The sequence below is a fragment of the Rissa tridactyla genome, chromosome 5 (genome assembly GCF_028500815.1).
Source record: "Rissa tridactyla isolate bRisTri1 chromosome 5, bRisTri1.patW.cur.20221130, whole genome shotgun sequence".
Taxonomy (NCBI): Eukaryota; Metazoa; Chordata; class Aves; order Charadriiformes; family Laridae; genus Rissa; species Rissa tridactyla.
In genome coordinates, this window is record NC_071470.1 from 73144379 (window position 1) to 73168554 (window position 24176).

Sequence of the window (24176 nt, forward strand, 5' to 3'; positions counted from 1 at the left end):
GTTAAAAAAAATAGATCTTTGTAAGATTAACAAAACCATCTTCCTTTTATCATCTCACAATTGAATTTTCCAATTGATATGCAGCAAAATCCCCCATCCAAGCAGCTTCTTATGTTGTAGACTCTCTTTCTAAGCATTTGACCAAATACTTAATCACCCTGACCCAGAACAATAAAATATAGCTCTTACATAAGGCTTTTCAGCACTGATCTTCAAACACTTCACAAAGTTGCCATTATCCATTACTGTTAACCTCAGAGACAAAATACCCCACTCAATACCACACTTTTACCCAACAGGTTAATGACACAGATAAAAATAGCATCCATGTTTCCTCAGCCCCAGGTGAGTATTACTACTACCATGCCATAGTACCTGATACTTCTTTGAGAATAACCCAAGTCCAAACTGACATTCAACAGTCACTTCTACCTAGATAAAGGAAACCTAAAACCCTCTATACTGTGATAAGAGTCACTGCCACAGCTCTCATGTGCTGTGTTCCATGAAATCCAAAGAGGTCTTCAGAGCACTTATTGAGGGTATGCCTGTACTCTCCAGCAGCAGGACACTTCTCAGACTAATTAGCTCACGTGGAGCTTCCTCGCTACATTGCTTCTGAGTAAGCTCATTTATCTTCATATTACATTACGCAGTGTAGATACACCCTCAGACAAATCAATTTCTCTAGGTAAGGGATACATGCTTGACGAGGCAAAAGCAGTTTAAGAGACATTATTATGAACAAATGCTCTCACAGCACAGTCACTTATATTTCCAGTTGATTCCCAGGTTTAAATTCTTCGTATATCAGGATGGATTTAAATTAAAATGGGAAAAAATTGCACTGTTCTGCTCATGTCAGAAAGAGAAATGTATCAATAATAGCTTAGGTGAAATTTGGGAAGGAGAGATATAAGACAGTCTAGCATGAGGGATGTGATTTGCTGTTCTTTAAAAGAAAAATTAACAATAGTCTGAATGACAAGAGAAGCATCACATTCCAAAAAACATTTGCATTGAAACTTGCTCAAGTTTGGCAATAAATTTGCCACACATTTTGTCCACACTGAGCGTGTTTAAAGGGTGTTTCTCTTTTGTACACCTTCCTACAGCCTGACTGAGAACTGCCAATTCCCAAGACCCAATTCTTGATTCAGTTTCTCTCTGCTGTCAGCAGCTATCTGCAAAAGTCACGAACAAGGTATGCATTTTTACATTCCTCCAGGAACCCTCCAGGTTCAAGTTTTACTTTGCCAGTGATTTATACAATTACTTACATAAGCCTCACATGACAAAAAGTTTCTGTTTTCAGCTGGTATAAAATACACACACACACACACCACCCCAGAATAATATTACCATAAAAAGGTGAACTCTAATGATGAAGCAACTAAAGTACTTCTCTCCCTCCTGCACCCAAATACTGTATGATATTGCTTTCAACTAACCAATCACAGCTTTTTTTCCAGAGGATCTTTTCCTTGTTCTAAGGATAGGACAGACGGTGCCAACACTGAATAAGCACTCATTCCATACTTCATTTCATCCTCACTGTTCACTATGTGGCACCTTTGTATAATTTACAGCACCTACATCTAGAGCAATAATTAGAAAAATTCTCATTTCTCTGTTGATCACTACTACATACCTAAATTATTTCCTTATACTAACTACTCCACAGCACCTCCATCAGACAATTTTATGATTCTTGTTTTCAGGTAGCAAACTGGGAGACAGCGATGTGCATCAGGATTGCCCGTAATTAGAGATGCTTGACTTGAAATGCTTTGGGTCTCTCTTCAGAGGATAGAGCAATTAAACAGCACTTTGTCAGTACAAAGTACAACTTCAATCTATTTCAGTGCTATCATGTGTTTTCAAAGCTGACATTAATCGGTCCCAAGAGTTTGAACTCAGAAAATGAGAAGTACACAACTAATGGCCATATTTAAAAAATGTGCTGAATGACTCGCCCAGCCTCACACAGGAGCTCTATGGCTGAATTAAGATTTGGCTCTAACCCTCCAGAACAGCACCCCAACAGTGCTACCTCTAAAAACAACCTCTTTCAGTGTTATTCTCTCCCTTCCTCACCTACTAAGTCTCATCCACCCTCAGCAGTTATGAGGAAGCAAATCTAAAGGAAACAACCTCATTAATTAGCACACATGGATTAAATTCCTAAATGCTAACTGGTCTTCCTGAAAATAGCAAGTGTTTTACGGAGAGTCTGAAATGACATCAGCATATGCCATTTTAAGGCAGAAATATAACGTGACCAAATTGAGTTTGCACAAACAACTTCAGTTCTGGCATTTCCTACCTGTTGAGAACTTAGCATTGCATAATTATAAGAGAATTACGCATTCCCACAATTTTCATTTCATGCAGTCACAAATAACAACATAAGATTTAAATGAATTTTTGTGTCTCCATCATCACTTGCTATATATGCAGCTACAAACTTGAGGAACTCCTACTATAGGGCCTGTTAATACTAAACACCATCCAAACATGATGCAAGGGCAGTTCTTCACCACAAAGCCTATGGTCTATGAGATAACCAGTATATAGCATATGAACATTATATGGTTCGGAATTACAGTGCAGCAACAAGCAGAAGTCTCCTAACACCAATTTCCATCTGAAACTTTTCTATCACCCCAGAAAACTGAGCTTCTTTCAGTTTCAGCAATACCAGCAGATTAACACTATTTCCCTTGTTTAACACCAACACAATAACCAAGCTTTAATTCTCGAAGCTTTTACAAATCACAATAGTATCACATCACAGTCAGTGTTCTGCCACACAAGTTCATCATAAACAAATATTTGCTTGAACTTCTGATTAAAAAAAAGCATTCAAGAATAAAACAAAAACTCACCTCATTTCCACCAACAGCTTTGGTTAAAATCACTGCAGAAGACACAGGAGGTGGCATGCAGCCTACTGTCTGCAAGCTGAAAACAACAAAAAGGAATGTTACATTCCTCACATGATGCAAACACCATGCAGCCTAAAAGCTTAAAATACCAAATAGCTGAGTAGAAACAATAATCTATCACCCACACAACCCAATCAGTTTGCATTACAGTTACAGCCGTCAGGATTTCTATGCCATCTCTTACTAACAACCACAGCAAAGAGTCACATCACCATTTAAAAACCCCAACACCTCGCCTCTCTATGACTTCATTTCCCCATCTGTAGTACTGTATCTACCATTCACAAAGGTATCTACACATCTATCACAAAGACAACAGCATCATGTGTCCTGATGTAGTAAAGTTTGTACTGTGTTTTGAGATACCTGTAGCTATTTGGGGGGGAAAAAAAAAAAGAAAATAAAGATGTAAACCCCTATTTTCTTGAAAAAGCTGTTCGGTGATAAAAATATTCATTGCTAAGTAGAAGAGTAAGGAGAACCATCGTCACTATTTCAGGTTCCCACTATACTTTGGTTTTCATCAACCCCTACTAAAAAAAAAAAAATAATATCACTTTTTTTTTTATCTCCTCAACATTAAAAGGCCATCAAATGTTTAATTTTTATGCATGTTTTCACTTCTTGGTAAAATCACTTGACTTCCATTAATAAACACATCAAAATCTTTCTCCTGGATTTTAGAGGCCTAAAATATATTATCTGTCATTTTTTCCATTGTTTGTGCAGCAAAATTATTGATGTATATAGTAACGGTGAGCTTTCTTTTGTTTTCAAAGACAGCCCACAAAAAGTGGTTATTACAAAAATTAGTTGTATCAAATGCATATTTAGAAACAACAAGAACATACCACAATAGTTTACAATTAAATTTGGGACTAAGTAAAACAGACCTTCAGAAGAAAAACTGTGTTGACTTAGAAGGAACACTAAGGCATGAGATTAAAATAGACTGCAAAACCCCAAACAGCATGAAATCCACATATGTTTTCAAGTATTGGAGTTTGAAACAGTATTCTAGTTCAGATCAACTACTGGCAGTGAACTACTTTGCACTTGTAACTGTGTTAGTCCATCCCTGAGAAACACAGTGTCAAAAAGCTATAGTAAACAGAAGTATTAAATCCAAACAATAGGGAGTATGTTGTAGTGCAACTGATGTGCTGCAAATACACAAAAAGGTTAAATGGAAGAAACAGGTAAATGACAATGACGGTATTCAGTTTGTCAGCTACAGACACTGTGGAAAAGGAAAGAGAAAAACAAAGTAAGCATTATATAAATCCAATCAGAAAGTGCCAAGCACCACCTTGCAAGTATATTGTATTTTTAGGCTACAGTGAAGTAAGCTAAGGAAGCAGAGAGTTGTCAGCACTTAGGATAAGCTCATATTGAAAACAAAAGAAATACAGGAAAAATAAATGACGTGGAAAGTCTGGAAATATATATGAAAACACAGAGCAGACAAACACATGGCAATCCTGATGTCCATCCCCTACATCGTTTGTAATACTGTTATCTCTCTTCTCTGTGGTCTCTTGGCAGTCAGCTCCTTGAACTTCCCACCTGCACTAATAAGGGCTGGATTAAGTTCAAAGTTATCCAGAGAGGCATGAAATGTGTGCAAGGGCATTCATCTCAGCTGGCAGGGATTTTCCACGCTATAAGAGAAAGGTTTAATAACACAATCTCTGTGAAACCCCTCAAATTTAAAATAATAATTTTAGAATTAAAAAAAAAAAATCACTATCAAGCTGTTTTTAATATTCTTCATATGAAAATATTAAACTACAAAAAAGCCTGGTACACACTAAATGGAAATACTTTTAATCAGGTGTATAGAAACATGCATTTGTCAATATTTTTTTTCTTGTTTTATATCAACTACATGTAACACTACCAATATACAAACAAATTCCTCTAATGGCCAGCAGATTACTAGAGAGAACAACGAACTGAAACATTCCACTGGTTCAGGCCATGCTATAAGCACTAACATCAGGGGTCCAAACACTTGATGAAGGGCAATAAATAATACCTGTTCTGCTAACACATAACAGACAACTGAGTAGTAGGGTGCGAAGTCACATATTTTAGATATGGAACTACCAAAGTCATATGTTGTACCAGGTCTTTCGATCTCATGCCTTACCACCTGTGCTGCAAACGCTATATGCTGAGAGTGGCAGAAGAGGTGAACCTGTGCAAACATTAATAAGTTGCTTCACACTCCTTTTTAAAGAGACCCTGTCAATGCAAAATCTAGCCAGCTAACAAAAAATTAACTTAAAAGATGGTTGGGATTATGTTATGTTCTGCTCTATTTTACATATTTCAAGATCACTACAAAACAACAAAACTCCCAACATCATCCGGGGGGAGGGAGCGGGAGAGCAGAAGGTAGGAAAAAAAAAAAATCCAACACTGTACAAACACAGATGAAAAGCTGGTACCACCTGAATCTGTCTCCCAAATAACATCTACAGCAAAGCAGACCACTATAGAGGATGGGAGAATCTACCACACGTTCTGGAGCAAGGAGGGAAAATAACTGTGGGCTTGACTGTGCCCTTTAGTTAGAGGTAGCGGAGAACTACAGTCCCCGAGTAAGCCACGCTGCCAAAGGGTGCTGCGTGTCCTTGGGAGCACATGCCTATTTTTCCAGGCCTTTGTGAGGACTATCAACTAGGTCCCACTGCAAGGTGTGCCAAACATGGGTGATGAAGAAGTAACTTTGCCAACGTCTGTTCTGTTCCCTGCTGTTTTCATCAGGGTACTTAAGTGTTTCTAGGGAATAAAAACTATGGCTGTGGGGCATTAGGATGAACTTCTGGTTAGACAGAGTGACAAAGGCACAGGCAGTTCCTCACATCTGCTCCTCACCCTCCTTTCATGTACCCATACAGGGACATGCAAGCACTTGCTTTAAAATGTGTTGTCCTAGAATTAGGACAGAGCTCAGTATCTCCTACACCTGCATAACACTGAAGGTACAGCTACCATCGGGCTCCCTTTGCAGTGGATGCCTTCAGAGCCACACAAGGACTGATGTTCCAAGCGTGTCCTAAACAGCAGTATTTACCAAGGAAGCATTCTTTAAGAAATAAAAAATACCTTCATTAAACTCCTCAATCTGACCACTCTTTCAATGAAGTCTCAGTACAACAGAGATACTACATTGAAAGATAAAACACAGACAAAACAGAAATAGTACTCAAGGAACAAGTGCTTGCAAGGCAGCTTGAAACATATAGGAGCATATAAACTCACTGGCTAAACGCAGACACACCTTCATGAAAAATGAAGCTTCACATTTAGGGAGATACACATACAAGTGTTCCTTTTTTTAAAAAAATATATACTTATGTAGTTTTACACACAGTTTCGTGTGTTATGTATATACATACACATATACTTGTGCGTGTCACAGATAGTGTCCCTTAAATACTAAGAACCAAAGTGGCACGAGAGTCATAGGAAAAAAAGAGATGAGAAGTGCTGCAAGGAACAAAAAACAAAAATCTCTTGCACCTTGCACTTCAGAAACTGAGAGTCCCACGGATTAGGAGGAAGTTTTGGCTCACTGTGGAAAATCATTATCTCTGATAAATCATTATTAGCTGAGGAAAAACTTCACAATGATTTTACTTTAAAGAATAATCTTTACTATGAACAGCCAAATGCAAATAGACATTGTAAAGTAAACTTGTTATTTCCTTGATGTACTAATACCATTAAGCAAAACAGCGCTAACTTAAATTATGTCATCTCATTGAGATGGGATCTTATCAATGCTTATAAATATCTAAAGAGTGGGCATCAAGAGGACGGGGTTAGACTCTTCTCAGTGATGCCCAGTGACAGGACAAGGGGCAACAGACATAAGCTGGGACACAGGAAGTTCCACCTAAACATGAGGAGGAACTTCTTTACTTTGAGGGTGGCAGAGCACTGGAACAGGCTGCCCAGAGAGGTGGTGGAGTCTCCTTTGGAGCTACTCAAAACCCGCCTGGATGCGTTCCTGCCCACCCTGCTCTGGGTGAACCTCCTTTGGCAGGGGGGTTTGTACTAGACGATCTCTGAAGGTCCCTTCAAACCCCTACCACTCTGCGATTCTGTGATCTCAATTTCACCTTCTCAGTATCATTTGGATCACTTCACATTTGGTGGAACAACTGGAGAAGCCTCTTAAAAACAAAACAAAATGCCCTTTTAGGTTTAGGCCTTGTAAAAACATAAACATGAGAAGCCTTATCAATAAACTTTTAAGACAGGGAACTCTCCCCAAGCAATGCTTTACCAAGCAGTAAGAAACAATGGGGATTCTTTAAGTAGTTTTCTAAAGTAATTGATTTTTGCATTGAAACATTCCAGTATAGCTGCATAGAGCTAGGTATTGACCTTTGATTCTGAAAAAAGCTTTTTATTTTTTTGATTTTTCATAACATCTATCATTACTGCACCCTCAATGCAGCTTTGGAAGCACACACTGGCAGAGTACACCAAAGATTTAAAACACATTGTTTTCATGGTAACTTAGCTTCTGCACATCTCAAAGTTTTTTCTCCTCCTACAAAAACTTTACTTTTTTTTCCCCCTCATAATTTAGCTAGGAGCAGATACTGAACCCCAATCTGGACACACGCAAGATATGCTCAATGCAGACTGTTTTAAAGCAGAACAGAACACCAGTACATGGCATACTCAGTATTTATTCAGAGTTCTGTTTTTACTTCAGCATTCCCTTTCTTTCCTCCCCATCCTCCTTGAGATCCAGCACAGCACTTCAGCTGCATTTTGTGAAAGAGAAAGCTAACGTGTTGCAAGCTCCCTACATATGAAACTAACTGACTGGACTTTCTAAAAATGAGACCAGGTTCCTGAAAGGATAAGCATGTACTGTGTTTTCGACAGCAAAGTGCTGAAGCACAAAAACAACCAGCAAGATCTGTTCACAATACAACACCCACTGCAGGCTAAGCAGCTCTTTAAGAAGACAGCTACAAATATATTTCACTCCATTATGCTTAAACATACCCTTTTAAAAGCCATTCATTTATAGGTGTGATTGATAATAGCTGAAGAAAGAGCCATATTGCTGTTGGGAAGAACACAAGTGTAAAAATCTGGACAAAAAGGTGTAGTTTCACATGCATCAAAGCACTTGTCAGCTCCTGCAAAAGAAAAAGAAGAGAGGAAGTTGCAATCATAACAGCTGAAGCAAGATCACGTTTGTGCTTTTAAAACTAGGATCGTCTTTATAATACAAAGAGAGTGCATGTCAAAAAGGCACCTTTAGGGATCATCTGATCTCTTCTTTAATAATGAAGTACATCCAGACAACATAAAAGCTCTGTCTGCTCCTGGGCATTTTTCCAAAAGAATTGTCCACCACTTCAATAATAGCGTAGCTCTCATAACGGTAGCTTTTCAGCAGGCAGCCTTAGCACTTTGTCACTGTTTCAAAACCTGTCCTAACTATGCTGTCGGCCTGCTTACTTTATTGACTGCTGATATCAAAAGGAAGAGAAACTTGTAGCATACACGTGATTTCATGTTTCTCTAGAGCCACAAACTGTGATTCTCATTTATACTGTGAAAAATGGATGTTTACGTTACAAACAGTCATCATTTGTGGTGGGTTTTTTTAAGGAAAGACTAACAACCATAAAAAGCAAAGTAATCTGTAGCAGATTTTGATTATTTATTGTATCAACAGATAGGAAATTTATAGAAAAAAATAAGGCTGATGAAGGCAAAGAAGGCAAAGAAAGAATACCAAGACCATAACAAGCTAACAACAGCTAAGCCATAAAATTCCGAGAAATAAAGTGCAAAACACCGCTGGAGACTGAGAAAACAAAACGAAAAAAAATTAATTTTCAATAGTGCAAGAGCACTCCAGAGAGGTGATCGTGTATTCTCACACAATAAACTCTTCAGTTAGCTATGTGCATCTCTGTTTCTGTCTTTTCAGGCACTCCAAGGATCTTCTATGCAGTTTTTGAGTACAAGGAAAAAGCCTTCAGCCTTTCAGCTCATTTCAACACTCACAGATTGAGAAGAAAGATTCTTTTTTCTCTCTCTCAAAATAACTTGCACTCTATTCAAGTAAACGATGCAACAGTAAAAGAACTCATGGCACTTTTATTCAAAATCTAATGTGCCAGGATTCTCCAGCTATCTGACACCCTGGATGCATTAAAAAAAACCCCAATCAACAAACAATATAAAAAAGTGTATTTCCATGTACAGTAACGCAGCAGCCGGTCTTCAAATGCCACCTCTCTCAGCTTCAAAACACTTGAACTTTTATGAAACAGAATCAAATATTGCATTTTCAACCATCCAAATGCACATTGATGTAATTATACATCTGGAAGTACTAGTAATTCAGCACTGTGTCCTTGTAACTCTATTTCTCTTAATAAAATTATCTCCCAAATTTGTGTTAGGGGAAAAGAAACCTTCCACAATAAAAATACACATTCATTCATATCCTATTCTTAAAGTTATACAAAACATGGACTTGAAATGCACATCTTGATCCAGTTTTACCAATAAAGCATCATTACATTCAGTGCTTGGTTAACTGAATGAAACAACATTTTTTTAAATAAAGAAAGCTCCTAAGTAGGCTAGTATCACTCTGCATGAAAAAACAGATCTTCACGCATAACCCGTCACAGTACCTATGGCGTTATGAATAGCTTCACTGTAGTACTATTACACCTTATCTCAAAAAGAAAGCAAAAATAAAAGATCTAGTAGTTTAAACACATCCTGTGCGGGAAGAAAAGATATCTGGAAATACATACATAAAAGTATATGTTTTAAAAGTAAATAATACAGTTGAGAAAAACCAAAGCAAGTGACGACTGCCAGCAGAGCTGCTAATTCCTCCTCCTTTCCTGCCAAGTCACCTCCAGCCCAGATTTTCCAGCGGACCAATCTATGAAGGCACCCCCAATCTAGACACGTCACACACACAGAAGTGCCCTTTTAATGTATAATTTTACAGTTGTAAAACGCCTTAAAAGCAGATGATTTGAAGAAAATGGTGATACTACCAAAGGCAAAATCCAAGACAAAAACTTGGGAAAGACTGGTTAGAGCTTCCAGGCAGCAAGAAACGTGATTACAACACAGCCAACACAGCGCATGAAAGAATGCTGTGTTAGTGGAACAGGTCTTTGTACATCTAAATTACCAGCCTTTAAAATGTCTCTAGTGATTGCCTTTTACAATAGGTATTCCTTAGACCGCACCACTGCGGCAAACAGCCTTCACCCTCTTAAGCAGTCTACAAGGGCTTGTCCCAAAATACATCCATCACTGTAGCCCTCAAAAAAGCAGAAGTCTCAGAAAAGTTACTGCAAGCTGCTAGTTATGACTGTTTCTGCACACCAGGTAGAACAGGTTGCCTTGTCTTTCAGACCCTTTAGAGAGCTTATCCTAGCCTCTCGCTGGTCAGTGGGGGTGCCTGTTGCCATCCAGCCATGCTTAGGTGGTCATAGTTGGACTCCTCTGGGCAAATACCCACACAGAGCAAACAGTGTGTTCAGTGGCTTGTCAAATTCCTCATTGAAATGGGTAACTCAAGTATGTGATTTAATTTCTGGGGCCCTACAAGAAGTATTTGCTTTAAAAGAGCAAGCTATCCAGTCACTGAGAACTGAAAGAGCATTATATTAAGGTGGAATCAAATGTTCTTGTCATTCCTGGACACACGACTACTTCTACAAATGTACGAGAACCTCAGTCACCTCTAGATTTGAAAATGTGACAAGGCTGTGCACAGACAGGCTCTCCCTGAATCCGACCAATTATTTTGTAAAATGCTTCCTGATTGCATGTTAGCAATTTTTTTTGAGCACGTGCTTTCCCAGCAGATAAAACCAAAAATGTAACCTTAAAAGAGCAGCAGCTATTTCTAATTTTGTTAGATTTATCAGAAGGCCTCCATTAACACTTACACAACTTTTTATCATTTCATAATGCATACCAAACACTAGTTTCAATCCAACTAATACATTATCCAAGGTAGAACAGGCAACACACAGGTCAAGAACTAATAAAGACAAAAGCAGAAACTATTTACTTTGTAATCCAGAAAAAACAATATATTAACTGACTAATAATACCAACTTTGGGTTGTGCTTTAAACAATTAAAACACGCCCCGAAGTATTTTAATAAAATCATTACCTGGCCTCCTAACACGCTTAAGGATTGTTTTTAACATACCTTTTAGAAAGTAATAGCACAAGGTAAAATGAGTAAAATGTTTTTCTTCCTCTTTATCTTCTGCCCCCATGGGAGAAATTCAGAAAAGGCTCAGTTTCTTGATGGAACATAAGCTGGATATACAGCACCAGTCCTAACTGATGCTTCCAAACCAACCTGAGATCAGCTACTTGGATATAAACATCAGCTTCTGTAAAAGCTGCATTTACATCAATACATTGCCTCTAGAACCACAGATGAAAAAAAGTTCTGCAAGTTCAAAGTAGGACATGACACATTGCCCAGGAACCTGTCAGCCACGTCGCCTTAACTAGAAAAAGTTAAATGTACAGCAGCATTGAAATATAATCAAGACTTTGATAATGCTACTGATTTCACTCTCACAGCTGCTTTACAGATATAAAGCTTCAAGGATGCAAACTAGTGAAAGGGAAAGAAGTTTTACATTTTTTCTCTGCATGCTAAGATTCCTAACCCTGACAGCAGAAAACTCCATTGCTACTACTCAGGCTTTGTGTTTCAGGTCCTCTTCTCTGTGGAAGAAAGGCCACAGAAAATAGGCCTCTCCACAGCCCATTTCCATTAGGATTAATTACTGTCCCAGGCAAATAGGTAACACGTTCTTCCTGCTTCCCCATAAGACCACAAGGCTCTAAATAGATGCTACAGAATTGACTCAAATTATTCGCTTCACTTACACTGTGTCCCAGCAGAACTAGAGGCCCTAGTGCCAGAACTACCAGCAAACAGAGCAGAGGGCTGCCATCAATTCAAACACCACCTCCATTAGAAACTTTATCACTATAACCATGATACAGGTATAGAAACTTTTTTTTGTTGAATGCACACTGTTCATCCAGATCCCAGTTTGCCCAGAAGATAACTGGACAGTGTCACGATGATTCTTTTAGGCATTAGTATCATGCAACACATGAATGACATCACCTGTCAGCACTGCCAACAGTGTAAAAGGAGTCAAGAAACTAGACTAGCAGAGACATGCAGTGTTTCTTTTCAACTCTGGCTGCACCTTGTCTTCTTGGCACGTAGCCATCATTTCCTTTCTCCATGCCTCCTTTACACATCACTAAGAGGTTCTCTCCTTCATTCCTTCATCCCTTCTTTCTCCCAGATTGTTCCTCTTTGAAAAATGTGTGACAAAATTTGAAACAAGCTTCAGTGTCTGTGATATGCAGCAGAATGTAGGCACTTCCAAGTCCACCTGTCCACAACTAAATCCTATAGGAAAAGATTGCCAAGACCTGTATATTGGCCTTGCCCCTGCAGAGGAAGCCTTTTGTGTTGATGCTAGCTGCTGTCCTGTGCCTACCCAATGCGGTAACTTAAAGCCGCCAGATCTTTGCTTGTGTCAATCCTGCAGTGACTAGCCTAAACAGTTTTACTTAGAGAGCACACTAGCAGGTGAGATGAAGGAGGGAGACACAGAGAGCTCACACCTTCTCTTCCCATCCTACAGAGGCATGGAGACTCCACATAGCCCCTCTCTGCCTAGTTCCCTAAAAAGTGCTACCCTAGGATACACACAGTTTTCTGGATTGTTCCTCAACTGAGCAGCGGGGAAGGCAAGGTACAGAAGGTATGGCAGTAAGCAGCAGTGTGCTCCTAAGTCTCACCCTGACTTGGGTTTGGGACACATCCAGGGTGTAGATCCGGTCTCAAAATTGTGATCAGCACTTCCATTTAGTCAAAGCCCTGCAAGCAACCCACCCTCCATGGATGGGTAAAATTTATTCACACACTCTTTTTCATCACGTTCATTACTTTGTGAAGAATTTTCTGTAATCAAGGAGGGGTTATTCCATAACTATCTAACATTTATCTTCTCTTGTTAGCCGTTCTCCCAGCATCAGCAACAACAGTGCAGTAATTAAGTATTACAATTACATTCATACCTGAGCAAAAGCAACACAAAACTTTTTAAAGAACAACAAGAATGAAGCAATGAGAAATTACAGTACCTCAGTTTTTAAGGAGAGTCCACTGTTAAAGAATATAGCCGAAACGGCAATGTAAGTTATGGTAATTTCTGGTTTCAAGGGTCCTAAAAAATATAGACATAGAAAACAAAATGAACTACAGTCAAAGAGATAATGATATGCATATATCACAACAAAGTAAACAGGAACACTTAGAAAAATACCTGGAGAAAATCTTATCATTAAAGTCTCTAGTAAAAAGAATGGGGTTTCTATTAAGTTACAGAAAGCATGCTATTCCTTTTTAAATAAAAGCAAACCAGTGAGTGGAGAGTGAGGTATGATGTCATACAAATTCGGCTTCCCTCATTACAGGCCACTGGAAGCTAACAGGTAAATTCTGGAAAGGTGAAAACGGGGAATTTTTCCACAGTTCTGTCACCAGGGTATCCCTATAGCATCAGCAAACTCCAACTGTACACTCAAATAAAAATATTAGCTGCTCCCTCCACAGGGCCATCAATATCATTCACGTATTTACCTCTCACTTCATCCCCCACAACACACACACCTGTCCAGCTGCCTGCACAGAGGAAATCACATCGTACCTTGCAACGATTTCCACAGGGCAACACAATTCTGCATTAGCCCCCAAAACAGGGCTGTGGCAAAGTGGTTCATTCCAGCCCTTCAATAGCATATTTCAGACAGACTGCTGCAATGAGATCAGCAAGGGCGGATGCCTGCACCTCCAAGCACTCCACAATATTAAGGGCTTACATTTGTATATATTTATATACTTTTTTTTTTCAGGGAGATTAAAATAAAATACTTTTTACACTCATATAAAAATGATGAATTCTCTTAATACACTTTGCCTCCAGAGGCCATGAAGCAGAAAATGTATATACTCATTTTTTCACAAGCATTCAACCCGTTATTATATTAGAAAGAAAATATTAGCAGTCTACTTAGGACCAAAGTAACATCCTAACTCTGCAAGTGACAGTAAGTTGTCATGAGCAAAACTGCAGCGGCAAACAAACAAGCCTGTACTCGACACTCCAGAAGAGAAGATCCTTTCTGCTCTCTCGGATGAATGATACATTGATGGTCACACTGGAGCAAGGTCAATGATCCTTAAATTAGAAGGATTTTATCGTACGCTGAGTCTAATCAAATTTGCATCTAAAGTCATTTAAACCCAAATCCTACTCTCAGAGAGGACTCTGTTGATGAGACACTAAAACTCTGTGTGTTAAAGAGAAAAAATAAACCAAACATCCTATATGAAGCGTAAGGTAAAAAATAAGTGAGAAATGCAAGAGTTAAAGTTGCAACAAAGCACATGGCTAGTTCCAAAATTATGTCATGTTAACTGAACAGCCAGAGAAAAAAAAACCACAGAAAAATTATATAAATATACATAGTTATAAAGAAAACTATATTATATACAGACAGAATCATGTAATTTTTCTACTCTTTTAGAAGATTAGAGCCTATATGTACATGCACATATACACCTGGGCAGTCAGGCCGTGGGTTAGTTAGTCTGACTAAGACCGGGGTTCTTCCAGGGTTCAGTTTTTCTATTTTAGGTTTTTTCACTGTGCTACCTGAACTCCTTTACACGGGAGAAAACTCTACCACTAGAGCAACCACACACTCATGGAGCCCAGGGAACTCTGGTCAGAACAGATCCCCTTCATCTCTTGTGCAAAAGACTGGTCAGGAAAGCTCTTTTCACAAAGGAACTAAATAGGCTCATTCATCAAACAGGAAAACGCACCAAAAGGGCTTGGCTTATGCCCTGAAGGTGGCAACAGCACAAATCTTTGTTATTTGTGGCACAATGTCCTACTGGTATGGATCCTAGACCATCCATACCATTCAGTAAGGCCCTGAAAATTATAACGCATGGTTTTGTCAGCTGGAAGCTGACAAACTAAGCTTTTTCCTATGCTGGTATTTCACACCCGCCAGCTTTTTTTTTTTTTTTCCCCTAGTTTTAAAATGAGCACTGAGATCATACAGCTTCAGAAGAAGGATACCACTTTGGGGAACACGTGCTCCTGAGTTTCAATCAATGCTTACAAGATTTTTCGAGCAAGTTGTCCCAGGAACAATACCATGCCAACGCTTGATACATCTTTGCAGCAGGATAATCAAATGAAGTGCTCAATCATAGTGCTTCCATGCAGGAAGTAAGCTGAAGAAAAATTGTCTCCTATTCTCGTTAAAAAGATCTCCCACATTGCTGCTAACAATTAGCGTGACAATCAAGCCAGAAAGGGACGAACCACCTGATACTATCAATTTAAAGTTGTCTTTAAGGTCTGCTGAAGACACAGCATGGATCCTGCAAGAAGCTCCATGTGGGTCCTATTCACCTATGCAAAACAGCACACAGATGTTAGAAGGGATCCTTGCACAGCAGGAATTTGCCTACCCTGAACTCCATGAAGTACCGGAGTCTTAGTTGCCACAGCAAGTGTTCAGAGTCATATTTTTTTAAATCACTTTCTTTTTTCCCAGAACCTAAGGCGAGGGAGAAAAAGGTTGGCTCCTCAGTGAGAAGCTGTCTATCCTCAAACTTCAGCTCTGTTAAGAAAAACAAACAAACAAACAAATCTATGCATATAAAAGCACAACTACATTCTTCCATAACATGGAATTGCTAAAGCAATTCTGTTCAAGCATTCTACATCCTTTTTCTTAAATCTTCAGAGATCAAGTAGAAAAAAAAATATAAAATTTAATTTGTTCTTGAAAATTGTTAACATCTGGAACCTAAGTTACAATGGAAACTAACCAGAAGATGCTGCCAGCATTTATACTTAAAGATACACTGTATATTTTAAAATAACACCGGATATTTTACCAGCTCTTGTTACAACATACAAGACCTCACTGCTTAGAAAAGGACAGATCTTTCCTCTGATTTGTTTACTGAGCACATTTGACACCACCAATTTGACGCCATCGTTCTGGCACAGAGTCATTTTCACTGTTTTCCCTGATCTTTCATAAGGAAGCAAGAGGGAACAAAAAAAAAAATCTTTAAAACACAAGTGTGTTTTATAAAGTAAAAAAAAACACCCGGCTGAAACATAGCACCTAAGATTTTAACACAAAATCCGTTAAGCTACACCTCTCGAGAAGCTCACGGATGGCAGACATTCATACACTGAACTGCAATGATTTTATGCCCACCTTGGAGTTCTTGAAGTTGTTACTTAGTTTAACAGGAGTACATTCAGAGTAAGTTGCTAGCCCGTTTTCATTACTATTAATCCAAAAAAGAGTAGGCTGTTATTCAAGCAACTGGCACAGTGCCTCGCAAACCTATACGTACAGGAGTACGCCCTGAAGTATTTCTCGGGGACCTGAGGAGCAGTGACCGACTGACAGGCTGGGAAGGCGAGCTGCTGGCGGTGCAGGGAGCTCAGGAGGGCCCGGCGGGTTCGGCTGTGCCCCGCACCCCGGGGAAACTCCGCTCCCAAAGTTTCTCAGCGGACGCCCGAGGGACACCCCCGGCAAGTCTCGGCGTCCCCGGCAGCAAAGCGACCGCCACCCTCCGCCCGCGGAAAGGCCCGCAGACTCTCCCCCGCCTCCACACCCCGGCAGCGAGGCGGCCCGCTCCCTGCCCCGCCGCCGCCACCGGGCCCACCCCGCGCAGCGCCGGGCCCGGCCCGCACCACCGAAAAGCGTCTGGTGTGTGAGGGAGGCAGCACCGGCGGCCGGGAGTTGACAAAAGTACCGCCGCCCCCCTTCTCCCGCGGGCTCCCGGGCGGGGGCTCCGGTGCCCCCCGAGCTACCGGGGCGAAACCGTCCCCGGCGGGGCAGCGGCCGGACTCACCCCCTTTGACGCCGACGGCGGGCTCCAGCCGCGCCGCCGCGATGACCAGCACGATCCCCAGGATGAACCACTCCTTCCGCAGGCGCTCCAGCAGCCCCATGGCGTTCCCCGGCCGCTCCCCGCCGCCCGGCCCGGCTCGGCACGGCGCAGCGGCGGGGCGGGGTGCAGCCCCACCGCCCGCCCGCCCGCCGGCAGGACCAGCCGGATCCGCTGACAGGAAAAGTCTCACCCACCGCCGCCATCACTACCACGCACCTCCTAATAGACACGCAGCGCACACCGCGCCGCCCGCCCGGCCGCAGCGCCGACTCCCCACACACACACACACCCCCCTACACCCACCCACATACACACACCCGCCGGCTTCGGCCGCGCCGCATCCCCGCGCCGAGGCGGGGGCGCCGGCGGCCACCGCGGGTGGCGGCGGCGTCGCCGTCCCGTCTCCCCACTCCCGCGCCGCCGCCACTACCGCTGGGGAGCGCGGCCCTCAGAGCCGGTCCCGGCGGGCGGGCGGGCGCGGCGGGGCTCGGCGGGCGGTGGGGGCGTGCGCGCTCTTTTGGTACATTACAACGTGTGCGTGACGCCCGGCGTTCGACGCGCGGGAGGGCGGGGGCGAGCGGGCGGTTGCGGCCGTTAGGCGCGCGCGGCGGGCTGAGGGAAGGGGCGAAGCCGCGGGGTGGGGGGCGGAACCGCCGGCCGGCGAAGGGGTCTGTGATATCTCCGTGGCGACTGACAGATGTTTCGTCGTCGCCTCGCAGTTCGCCCCCGGCGTCGTTCGGTTGCCGTAGGAAGACGCCTGCCGGTCCGGGCTGAGCAGGGCTGGAGGCATCTGCCCTGCCCGCAGGGGAAAAAAGAGACGCCTATCGCGACACGCCGACATCGTCCCCTGCGGTGTGCGAGCGCCTGCCGAGCGAGCCGGCTTCCAAACTGGAGGCCATTCCCTGCGGCGAGGTCGGTGGGTTTACGTCGGTGTTAAACACATCTCCATTAAAACAAGAGTATCATAAAAACCTCCTCCTGGTGCCCGACCTGCGCTTTGCATTTCCTATCCCCTTCTCGTCCCCGCTCCCCCCATGGAGTCATTAGCCCGGCCGCCACCCTCTCACACTAAATCACTTTATAACAAGGAAATGATAAAGTATGAAACGCTCTGTCATCGCGGCTGCTCGCACCGGTACGGCCACGGCTGCAGGTTTCAAATACACAACGGTTCTGCTGCCTGACTGCTAAATATTTAGGTAAGTTTGTACTTCGCAGTCTCTGTGGATATATTCGGGCTTGGAAGAATAAGCCCTGCTACACGCTGCTATCAGCCTGCTCTCTGCTACCAAGTAAACAAATGTTTATGGCTCAAAGCTCAGCTGTGATCTCAGCTACTTCGGGAAGCGTATATTGCTGTATGTCCTGTGAGGCTCACTTGTGTAAACATGTATACATCATAGCTGATTTTTAGTTTGGTTTTTTTTTTTTTTTTTTGATACAGAGGGAACGTGCCTTGTCCCACCCACAAGGGGATCCAAAATGTGCAGTTTAAAATGATCATACATTTCACTGCTTTACTAAAGTTTACTAGAGTACACGTTGGTCCTTGCTCCCTTCTCAGGTACGAGTGCCAAATTGCAAAAGCTCGCTGCAGTTGCCTATGCAACTGCTACAAGGTTGACTGTTTTGGGAGAAAATAAGTGCCTAACAGCTGTTCTTCTAGAGCAAGCTGTGATTATAACGAGCATCGAATTTGATTACTTGGAGGATTTGATTACTGCACAGGAAGGATAAGATGAATCAACTAAAGATGTAAAGTTAATGTTTGTCATATAAATTACATTAAATCTTCGTGTGGATACTCATTCACAGGTGGTGTGGCCCTAGTTCTATGACATGGTTTTTATCTGCACTGTTAATAGATCAGAATGCTTAGATCTTTTCCTATGGGGCTCTCAAAGCACACTGGCAAGAGCATAGGCCACCTGATCTGAACACAGCAGGAGACCAGGCAGATGTCCAGTGTTTCCCAGGTCCTTTTGTTGTGAATGCCTACACAGCCCTGGAGGTCCTAACAGAGATGGGCTGGAGGCTTTGCACCCTCTGCCTAGTGGTCCTGGCCCACCTGGTTCGTTATAGAGGCCTCACTCTGCACCAGCAGGACTAGAAGGTGCAAACAGCTTCAGCACAATTCAGGAAAGTATTGTTACCAAGGAAAAGCAAAATGATGAATAACCTATTGACGCCAAAAGTTAAGCACTCAGAAGCAGCCGAATTTCATAGTGAATGAAGTTTCTGCAACATCAACTGCTGCAGAAGGATACAAAGAAGGGTCAGGTACGGAGGGTGCTCAGTCTGGCAATAAAATTCTGCAGTAAAGACAGCAGTCTCTCCCTGGTTTTGCATCATAGTTTTTCCATGGTACTAATCCTACCCCTGACTCTTTGCACATGGACACTAATTATGAATTTCTAATCTTGCCTACTGCCCAAGTTAATTCTAGGTTCATTTTGCCAACAAGTTTCAGAAGTTTACTCACAGCAGGTCCAATTGGCAAAAGTTAGAAACGTGAAGTTCAGTCCTAGGCTCTGGAAGATTCTCCTTATTTTCCCCTCCAAAGGGTAATTCCCTGTGCGCTGTCCCAAGCCTGTCTCTCCCCTTCTCCAGAGAAGGACAAGCTAGTTCACTGCGTATTAGATTTAGAACAGTTAAGAAATATATAAAAAAAGCCCTAATGGTTTGCTGATGGTCATCAGATATCACAGAAAAAGTTTAACTTTTGTCCATACTCACTAAAGAAAAATGTAAACTTTAATAAGGCTCTGTTGCTTTGAATGGATGCTTTGCCTGGAAATTTGTTTCCAGGAGATCTGAAGTTTGTAATAAACGTCTTTGGCCAACAGAGTTATAAAATACACAGATTCACGTGCCTCTTGTCTTCTGTAATCTTTAAGATTGTAAGATATTTTAGCTGGTTTTGTTTAAAAGCTGTTCTTCGATTATCATGACAAGCATATAGATCTCTTAGATGAAATAGATGAAATTGCTCCTGCTTTTAAATAAGAGAGCACTCTGTATGCCCTGTCCTGCCCCACCAGCACAGAAGGGGAAGGAAGAAAACACAAGTGTATTGTTAATTGTCAGGACTCTCACATGTCCTAAGTCTGTTTGCAAAACAGCGTCACTTGCTAAAGGTAATTTGTCATCCGTATTGAGCCATTTGGTCAGTGTTAGAAAGGGACAATTTAGTGTCAGTCCCGCAACATTTCACTTTTCTCATCAGGTTCCCGTACAGGTAATACACATATCCTAATTAACCACTGGGACTTCACCAGATCCCAGAATGGTCTGGCACATGTGTACGTGTATTCTCCATTATATTGTACAAAACCATTTTGGGATATTTAGCTGTGGCTTAGACACAGTACAGGAACAAGCTTTTAGCTTCTCTCTGATTTCACATGACCAAATTTTCATATTTCTTTTTCCAACTGCAAACATACCTCGGGGCTTCCAGATGCTTTCCTGCCTCTGAAGGCCCTTGTGCTTCCTTCTGCATAATAAAAAAGCTTCATGACGTGCATAGCTACATGACACCAAATCTCTGTTGCTCACAGGTAATCTGTTGAAATCAACAGGACTGTTTACGTGAGCAGCAACTGGTTTTCATGTCTGCAAAGAGGCAGAAGTGGACTGTGTGTTTCAGGGCTTCACATTATGAACAATCAGTCTTATGTGGTTTGTAACTGATGCCGAGATGTCGGCTCCTTTTTGTGCCGTATGGAGCCTATTTCTTTTGTGTACCCGGCCTCTTATCTGCACAACATACCTTGCTGTCTAATAACTACACAGTTAAGTAATTTTAGAGAATGTGCTGGGATTTTTAAGTTCCATAGTAGCAGATGTCATCTGATTATGCATTTAGACAGGAGAGATTTCAATATAAAGGAGAGGGGATCACGAGATAAAGGGAGCTTAAACGAGAGGAAGATATAGTATTAAATAATTTAACTTGAAAAGAACAAAGATATTCAGAATGAACAAGATAAAGAGAGGTGTTAATTATAAATAGGAAAGTTGAGGAGAAAAAGTGGAAATATATGGGAGACAGTTTACAACACATTTATATTTCTCACAAGCACTTAGTGGCATGATCTCAGATTTTCTCAGCAGCTTGAAGAGACTGCTATACTGATCTCATTAGCTGTTTTTCCTTATGGAAATGGAATTCACAACTCTTATTGTGTCCTGGCCTAGTGCTTATACCGTTTCAGGATCTTTTGGTTGTTAGTACTGGATATTTTTTTTGTTGCTACTGGATATTATTAAACGCCTGTGAGCGCTTAGGCATTGCCAGCTGCAGGACTAACTACCATTAGCATAATGCAGTAGTAGGAATTACGTATAAGTTCAATTTAGAACAGCACTTAATGGGACTTAAACACATGTATAGGTATGCTTTTCTAAATAGAAGCTGTAAGATGATAAAAGGTTTTATGAATCTTTGCGTTTATTTCTATAATGATGTGATTATTTTTTTCCCCCAGAGACTTTAAATGTATAATGCCTTTTTTTTTTTTTTTAAACATATAATAAAGGGTCTTCTTGTATATTTAGGTAACCAACAAATAAGCAAATTTTCTTTTACTTAAGAACCCAGGGTGAAATTTTCATGCACTAATCTTAAGCATTAGGAAGAAAATTTTAAAGGCAACAAGCGACACTTTGCTGATACCTTTTCCGGAACCTGCTTGTTCTTACAAAGAACTAGAACCTCGTTTACTGCTGCTCCACTCATTATATTCCCTTGCCTCTCCTCCTCATTTGTTTTTCTCCTCCTCTCCAAGAGACCATATAGATTGGAGAAATTTTCATGTTGTCCACTTTTTCACAGAAATATGCTTTCCCAGTAGCCAGCAAGGCTATAATGCATTCAGAAGGTTGGATTAAAAAAAAAAAACATCAACAAACCACAAACAAAAAGTAATTGCCGTAATAAAGCTGTGCTTGAAACAAATTATGGGCTGCTTTAGTTGCAATTTCAAAACGTAATAAAAAATCATGTTTTCTTTAAACCATGGAAAGCTGTAATCCTGAAAAATGAAAGTAAGAACATGAAATAGCTTCTCTAGACGATTTCACAGGGAACAACTGGATTTAACCTGTTAAATAAGACACTTCAGAGATAACATGGTGATGCTTTTATATCTTTTTTTCCCTTATGCTTACAAAAATGACCTTCTAATAACAACAATAATCATACCTAAACACCTAAAACATAAGCAGTTCCGGTATAAAAACCTATGCTGTACTTTTACAGGGGAGAAACAGCAGGTTTATTCCTGGGTGTGTACGCACACTCTGTGCAGATCCAAACATTTTACAACAGTTTCAGAGTAATTAACCACTTGTAATGGAAAGAGCATGCAAATAACAGAAAGCAGAAAGAGGAGAGCGATCATCCCAGCTGTGATACCTGTCACAAAGGTCAAGTTTGGAAGGAGCAGCTGTCAGAGAAATCGGAAATACATGAGCACATATAGGCTTCAGAAGGAGGCGGTTGCTAGAAGGGGTTATCTAAAAGCCAGAAGAAAGCTGGCTTTTAGAAGCTTAAGCTTTATCTTCTAAGAAGCAATAGCAGGGCTTGTCCAAGAGGAAAGACAGCCCACACTCCAGACTGTATTGACTCATCTGGATGAAAGGTGGGGCCTGATTTCTCGTGTCTGTCCCTTTTGATTTTAACACTACCCAAGAACTTAAAAGGTTCAGAGAAACAGGACAAATTCACTAGCTTCCGTGAGGGAGAACGCCAGAGGAGTTTAGACTTTCTCAGATTGGTCAGTTTGACTTTATCATACCACAGCACCTGTTGCTTCATACCTTCGCACATCATTGCCATGTCCTGTCTTCACCACAGGCCAGGCCAGATCTCCATCAGTCTGGAGAAAAGCCAAGTGCATTCCCCAGACAGAGGGGATTCCCCAGAGCTATGATGAACTCTGACCATGGCCAGCTTGGTCATTTAGGAGACCACAGTCTCAGGATCAATGTGATACATAATAGAAAGATGCAAATATAGACACATCCTTTGTGCTTAACTTGGCATGCTAACTTCTGTTGGCTATTTTGAACATCAGCCCATGCTCATAACTTACAGCCTGGCCATTCAGTCCTCACCATCCACCACGATGTTCCCCTGCAGAAGGGAAACCAAGCAGCTTGTTATACATACTAGGGTACAGATTTACAAAGGAAGGTTTTGCCTGGCTGCCCCTTAATAAACCAGACCTTTCTGAAAATGCAAGGAAATAGGGGAGCTTACAGTCATACATCTACCTGCACTGAAGTAAATTCCACATTTTTTGCAAATCAAGTTATTTGATCCCAGTCTTATCTGGTCTTTTGATTTAAAACAGACTAGGAGGTGCCCCCAGAGGAACATAAGTGCTTCCACGTGCTGCACATGTCAGCCCTGAGAAGGCGGCGCATGTTTCCACCCATCCATGTAGCACTAGGGCCCTTTGCAGTGCTGGAATCAGGATATCCTTCTTTTCTGTCTTTTTTCTTCAATTGTTTATACCAGGGTAGAATTCAGAGGTCTTGATCAGACTGCAAGGCTTCTTCGCACCAGGTACTGTGCGAGCGTAAACCCACGCACATTGACACTGCAATCAAGTAACTGTAATGCATATACACATAACGGACCTCACTTTAATGTAGCCCTTATTAGTACCAGCCGCAGTGATTAATACCATTGGTGATTCAGTACGAATGGGGACCACCAGGCCAAAGCTGTCAGGAGATCCCCACTGGCAGTACTCTGAACTGAGCCAAAACTCAAACTCCTCCTCTACCTCCTGCAGACATCCTCACAAGCCCCCTCCCAGAGAGGCATGAGGGCCCGTGAGTAGGTGGGGTCTGATATGTCTGACGTTGATCAGGTTCACTTCTGCCTTGCCCCTCAAAGTTTCAGAGTTAAGTGGAAAACATCTCAAATGTGAAAGCAGACACCTCCCCCTCCCCCAAAAAAAAGTCGAGTCAGGAAAAGAGATAAGCTACTAGAAAATACACTAAATAATTAGTTAAAAAAATATAACCAGAGAGGAAGAGATCCTTTAAAAGCTATTTAATAACAAATCAGCTATTATATCTGTCAATACGGAAAAAATGAGGATGCTGACAACTCTTCATCCCACAGTCTGCG

General features: G+C 41.6%; 1 protein-coding gene across 5 annotated transcripts in view; it reads right to left on the reverse strand.

Moving 5' to 3' along the window:
* SLC10A7 (solute carrier family 10 member 7) overlaps positions 1 to 17189 on the reverse strand; it is a 155649-nt gene extending 138460 nt beyond the window's left edge. For 3 of the 5 annotated variants that reach the window (XR_008466544.1, XM_054202288.1, XM_054202289.1), the window contains exons 1-4: positions 16991 to 17189; positions 13174 to 13256; positions 7986 to 8122; positions 2889 to 2964 (exon numbers count right to left, since the gene is read on the reverse strand). Coding sequence is in view for 3 of the 5 variants with exons in the window: in XM_054202288.1 (XP_054058263.1) it covers positions 2889 to 2964; positions 7986 to 8122; positions 13174 to 13256; positions 16991 to 17090 (396 nt within the window). In the remaining 2 variants the exon portion in view is untranslated. Of the gene's footprint in view, positions 1 to 2888; positions 2965 to 7985; positions 8123 to 13173; positions 13257 to 15580; positions 15733 to 16990 lie in introns of those variants that run through there. The other 2 variants (XR_008466545.1, XM_054202290.1) reach the window with 2 other exon arrangements.
* Between the last annotated feature and the right edge of the window lie 6987 nt (positions 17190 to 24176).